The 6431-nt window shown below is 38.1% G+C and overlaps 1 protein-coding gene across 1 annotated transcript; it reads left to right on the forward strand.

Annotated features, from left to right (window-relative positions):
* Positions 1 to 2182: 2182 nt before the first annotated feature.
* LOC121398945 (C3a anaphylatoxin chemotactic receptor-like) lies at positions 2183 to 6183 on the forward strand. Its single transcript, XM_041578577.1, has 2 exons — positions 2183 to 2236; positions 4773 to 6183. Exon 2 carries the CDS (start codon positions 4780 to 4782, stop codon positions 6007 to 6009), a length of 1230 nt encoding a protein of 409 aa, XP_041434511.1. The 5' UTR covers positions 2183 to 2236; positions 4773 to 4779; the 3' UTR covers positions 6010 to 6183.
* Positions 6184 to 6431: the final 248 nt, after the last annotated feature.

Consider the following 6431-nt stretch of genomic DNA (forward strand, 5'->3'; position numbering starts at 1 on the left):
ACGAATCGTATTTTTCTCTAAAACTCCTTCTAATACAAAACTGTGCCAAGTAAAAGTAGTTGAGGTCCCATAGAAGTCAATGGGAGCTGCGCTAATGCTATTGACCTTTTTTTTTTACCATTCAGACTTTTAGAAGTTTTAAGATATTTTTTTCACTAGTAATTGTCCAGAAAAAAAAAGAAATTTTAAAGATATATTTGTTTGTTTTTTTTAGATCGTTAAGGGTTTTTTTCCATTCGTACTTTTTTTATTCAGATTTTTTAATAACATTCATGGCATTTGGTATTTTAGAGAAATAGAGTTAAATTGTGGTTTCAGAAAGCTCTACCACTAAAATTGGACCTTTAGTAAATGGGCATCTAACCTTGTACTACTTGGAGTATTATCTGTGGTCAGTAGAAGGAGCTTGAGGCCATATACAGCTTTTTTCAGAAGGTGTTCATGGATCTCATAAGTATATGTCGTTTTGGGGCAAATGGGCCTTAGAAGGGTTCAACAGCTAGGTTGTAAACTGACACTAATGCAAAAGTTTACAAATTATTTTCCAGAAATAGGTGTTATTCATTGTAACTATGGATTTTGAGAAATTCATGAATGTGTTTCCTCAACCTACTATTTTATCCTGTTTCAAACATTCATGCAGTTTCAATTCATGCAGTGTCTGAAAAAACCCGGTGGGCCCGACCCCGCCGTGCCAGACCCCCTCTCCTGAAATTTTTCGCAAGCAAGCGTGCCGAGCGGCGCCTTCGCGTCACAGTAGAGGGCCGTGGGGCCAGAGGGGGACCAGGGGCCCACCAGGACTGCTGCCCAGTCCGATCCTGCATTCATGAGTGTATTGTTTGCAGTCAGAAGACAATGTTAGGTTGAAGATCTCACAAACACATTGTTAAAGGGGATGTAAGCAATGCTACACTGCACTGCTCAAACACACTTGTTGCAGGACTACAAATCCCAGAATAATATAACATATGATCAAGGTTAAGGCATGCTGGGAGCTATAGTCCAGCAACATCAGGGTTGTATACCTAAAGGAATATTGTACTTTAGGACTGTATAAAACAGTTCCCCAAAATTCCACAGTCAGAGACTGCCTGAAAATGCAAAATAATCCCTTAATAAGAGTCCCAATTGATCTGCATAAATCTGGCTGCATGTTCTTTGTTCCTGCAACTGGAGTTGGAAGCAAGAAACCCATTTTTCCCAATAATTTACAAGTGTGTCCTTAAAGCTGGCCATAGACGCAAAGATCCGATATTACGAATAGAGGATTCGTACGATTTTCAAACCATGTGTGGAGAGTCCTGACATTTTTCGTCCGCGTAGATTGGTCCTTTGGTCGATCGGACAGGTTAAAAGATTTCTGTCGGCTGCCAATAATTTTCAATTACCGATGCGATAATGGCGGAGCTCACCCAGAACACTGCGTCGCCTGTTTGATCACTGCTCTCGCGATACACCGGTCACTCCGTATTTGTACACCCTCCACTGTCAACCTCACATGCGTCTGAATAAAGCCGAAGTTTGATGTTACTTGTGTCAGCGCTCCGCAGCAGTTTCTTTTTCAATTTCTCTGCATGTATTGCCGATCAGACGATTTTCAGTGGGAGACACCAGCTTTGCCAGACATAACTTTAGTACGATTGCTGTCAGGGGCAGAATATCGGCTGATCTGTTCTTTTACTACTTTATTTGATCGGAATGGTTAATGGCAGGTCGGGAGATCGTTCAAGGATTCAAATGATCTTTGCATCTATGGCCAGCTTCATCCCCATGTTTAAATACAGTGTAATGTAATGAAGCAACTATGACAGTGCTGGTAATTTTGCGTCAGCAGAATATTTAAAATTTCTTGCATGTAAACTTCAATAGAAAACTGGAATATTTATTTATAAATTTGGCAAAATAATAACTCACTGAAAAAGGTCCCACTTTAGAGTGAACAAGCTGTATTTCCACCCTAGAAACAACACAAATCAGAATATTATGTGAGAAATTTTTCAAGCAGTTTGACATAACAATATTGCGTGAATCTTTATGTGTGGTCCCAGTGCCCTCTGCAGATACAATTAAAGAGAAAACTTAAACAAAACACACAAAGGCAGAGCCTATAGTGAGAGACCTTAAGGGGATTGGCTTATGACTCTCGATACTGACATAAAAGATATCCACTGTTCATTTCTTCTTATTTGCACTAGTACGTGTGGTTTCGCTACGAACATACTACATGCTGTGTTGGGTAAGGATCACCTTCTTTATTTTTATATATATATATATATATATATATATATATATATATATATATATATATATATATATATATATATATATATGTTGAAGGAAACGGGACTCACCAATCTCTCGATTATTCGCCGGGTGCTTACCAAATTTATCAATAATAGTCCAGAGAAAGCACTCACAGCCATGACCATCAGCTATATATCAAAATATATTTATTCGTACATGGTGCATTATGCACCATGCACGAATAAATATATTTTGATATATAGCTGATGGTCATGGCCGTGAGTGCTTTCTCTGGACTATTATATATATATATATATATATTATTTGTTACATAATTACTTTTTGGAATGAGAGTTTGAAGAAATACAAACTTTTATTGTGACAGAATAGGTACATTTGGCTATACTTCAATGGTTAAAGAAAATCCTAATTTCTTACTGGGTGGAACAGACAAAGACAAATTTGCTTGCAATCCTACTTTCTTTGTAGATCTAATTTTTAATGCATCTATTATTATTTGTATCTGTTCTTCTTTTCATCTTTATTGTTGTGACCTTCACCTTAAAGAGAACTAAACCCCGCAATGTTAAGTCCCCACTGGCCCCCTCCCTGCCTCCCCTCTGCACAGTCTTACCCCAGAATTCTGTCCCCTCTTGAAATAGTGACCGCACTTGCAGAGTGAGCGCAGCAGAGCTCACAGGCGCCATATTTTGCAATTCCCTTTCTGCAATTTCCGTCTCGTTCTGTGCATGCACAGTTGTCGCGAACTGGAAGATTGCTCTAACTGCACATGCGCCAATATGCAGCTCACTTCACAAAGACTACCAAAGAGAAGAAGATGGCTCCGCTGCGCTCACTCTGCATGTGCGGTCACTATTTCAAGAGGAGGCAGAATTCCCTGTACAGCAGTATCAGAGTGATATTTTGTCCAAGAGGTCAATTTACGAACAATGAAATTTCAATTTTTTCCATGAGTCTTGAAAAATGTGGTTTTTTTTAAATTTTTTAAAAGCTCTAAAAAAAATTTGTTCGTACTTTATATTGGGATTTTTTTTAAATAAATTCCATGGCATTCGTGGTTTTAGAGAATGTGGGTTTAGTTGAGATTTCAAACATTTGGAGCTTTCTGGATAACGGGTTTATGGATAACAGATCCCATTCCTGTACTTACACCCTTTTGTGACTCCTTGCACACTTCCATGGACACCATTGTTTTATCTTCGTTTTGTTTTTTGTCATTAAAGGATGTGAATTTAGTTTGAAAAAAAACAAGCATATACAGTATGGTATGATATACGTAGAGCTCTAAACAGACTATATACTGTTTCTTAATTTACTGTGTTACAGAAAAGTAAATTAATGCCTGCACTTTATATATTGAAGTTTCAAGCAAAGTACTGATAAGAATGGAAACACTCATCAAGGAGCTCCAAAAGAAGCCATTAACTGCTGCACCCACTGTGGGGCTTATTTATCAATGCTGGGCAAATTTTCCCATGGGAACTTACCTATTGCAACCAATTTCCATTAAAGTATTAAAATATTATCCAAGAGTAAACTTATAATATCCTTATATTTTATAACAGGGGTTCATTATTCTCTATATTATTGACAAAGTATGGGGTCATCAATTATACCATGTAAATGTAAGTGCTTCTGCATGGAGGATTTAGCTGGTATTGAGAAGTTAAATGGGTAGTTTACCACTTTTTAATTTTTACATTTTCAGTGTAAAAGTTGCCACAAAAGAATGCCCATTGACTTCAACGCATTTTCTGCAGGAAAAAAAATGCACCCATTGATTTCAACTCATTTCATGCTTTTTCAACAAAAACTCTCATTGCTAATTATTTGCCTTCTTCTATTTCCAGCTTTCAATTTGGAGTCACTGACCCCAGTAACTCATAAATCCCATAAGCTTCATGAGGCTAAAATTTATTTTTTTTTTCTTTCTGTTCAGGTCCTTTGCTATTCATATTCCTGCCTTGTATTCAAACCACAGGGCTGTCACCTGTGCGGATTTCACCCAGACAGCACGGTATTTTGAAGGGCTGTCCGTGTGAAACCTTCCTGGCACGCGATTTCCAAATTAGGAAATCCAGACATTGAAAATAATGACATGGCGATCAGCCAATTGCTGATTGCCACGTCATCAGTCCTGCCCCAATGAACTGATCCCGCCCTGACACCATCTGCCCGCCCCCTGCCCAACCTCAGACATCATCCGCCCTGTCCCCTGCCCATTTTCTGGCCCCAGAAAAGGTAGCAACCCTACACAGCCTGGTTGCTAGGGTAACTTGCTGAAATTCCAAACTAAAGAGCAGCTAAACAATTTAAAAAAGCACAAATAAAAAAAAAAACCATGCAGCTTATCTCTCTTGACATCCTACTAGAGACAAGTTACTTTAAATTTGAACAACTAGACTACAACTAGAAAGACTTTGAATCAATAGAGAAATAAAAAAAAATGCTAATAGCACTGTTTTTCTATTGTGTCTAAAGAAACTGTCTTTACTTTCAATTTTCAGATCAATTATGAATGTTAAGAAAGCCTCGGAAAACATTTGCTTTTATTTGTGGGACCATCTCTATGCTAATGGCGGAAAAACAAACACTGACACAATGCCTGTAAGTTATGTCACTTTTGGGATCTTTGTTCTGACGTGTGTTCTCGGACTTTTAGGCAATGGCATTGTCATCTACATCACTGGTTTCAAAATGAATACGCAAAAATCCAAAATCTGGTTCCTCAACATGGCTGTAGCAGATTTTTTTTTCCTTTTGTGGTTGCCGCTCGATGCAACCACTGCGATAACAGGCAACTGGCCTTTTGGATCCTATGTATGTAAACTTTATCATTTCTTTTCAACATTCAACATGTACTCGAGTATTTTCATCATGACGGCCCTTAATGTTGATCGCGCCATATCAGTGGCCAAACCATTGTGGCATCACAAGTTCTTTACTCGAACCATTTGTTACAGGACCTGCGCATGTATTTGGATACTAACAGCTCTGGCTAGTCTTCCAGCGCCTTTTTTAAGTGCTATATATACAATAGACAATCAAACAGTTTGCTCGTTGCTTATTCTTGGGCAGGATGATCAGGAACAATATAACAGTGCTGCAAAAAAAAATTTATTTAGCTATGCTGTGAGCAGCTTGTCAATATCTAATACGACAAGCAATACAAGCAATGATCATGAGACATTCATCCGGTTTCCAAGTTTGAGAGAACAGTGTATAGACAATGAGTGTTGTGCTAATGAAGAAACAGTTGCAATATGGTCTGCATCGATATTTAAAACACTTTGTTTTATCATCTCTGTTGCGGTTATTGGATATTTTATCCCACTCTGTGTTATCCTAATCTCCAATGGAGTCATTGTTTGCCAGGTATGGAAATCTCAGTCAACAAAGACCTCCAAATTATATCAAATCACGGTTTCAGTGGTCCTGGTTTATTTCATAACATGGACACCGCTGATTATCGCTTACATTGTTTTCTTGACAGCTCTGTCCACTATGAATATTGCACTGGTCTTTAAGGTTAGTGTGTTTTTGACTCTCTTGAATAGCATTGCCTATACCAACAGCTGCCTAAACCCGATTATATATGTGCTGATAGGCAAGCAAGCTCGAGATCTGTTGTCAGTTTCCATAAGGAGTTTCACAAAGACCAGCTCAAAGAGGAGCACCAATGAGGGAACCGACAACACAGAGAAATTAACACTGAAAAGTTCATCCAAGGGCACTAATGAGTGAAAACACAACATGATGTAAATATCACACCAAATAGAAATTAACAGTTTTACAATTCACATTCTAAGGGGGTTATTAACTAAGCTTCCGAATACCCGGAATTTAGCCGAATTCCGAAAAATTCGTGATTTTTTGTGTTATAATAGGCTTTAAAAAAAAAATGTATTAAACCCCGAGGGCTTAAAAGCCTGAATATAAAAACATGGCATCTCAAACCTGTCGAGGTTGCATAAAAGTCAATGGGAACAGTCCCATTGATTTTTGGTTGTGTCGGGGGTTTCGGGCAATTTCACGATGTTTTCGGAGCTTCCGAAAAATTCTGAGTTTTAGGTGAAAATTCACAAAAAAATCGTGAGAATCTGAGCTTTTCCCGCAAAGGTAATTTTCGGGAAAATGTAATAATAAATAAGCGTTAAAAACCCGAG

This window comes from Xenopus laevis, chromosome 9_10S (genome assembly GCF_017654675.1).
Source record: "Xenopus laevis strain J_2021 chromosome 9_10S, Xenopus_laevis_v10.1, whole genome shotgun sequence".
Lineage (NCBI taxonomy): Eukaryota > Metazoa > Chordata > Amphibia > Anura > Pipidae > Xenopus > Xenopus laevis.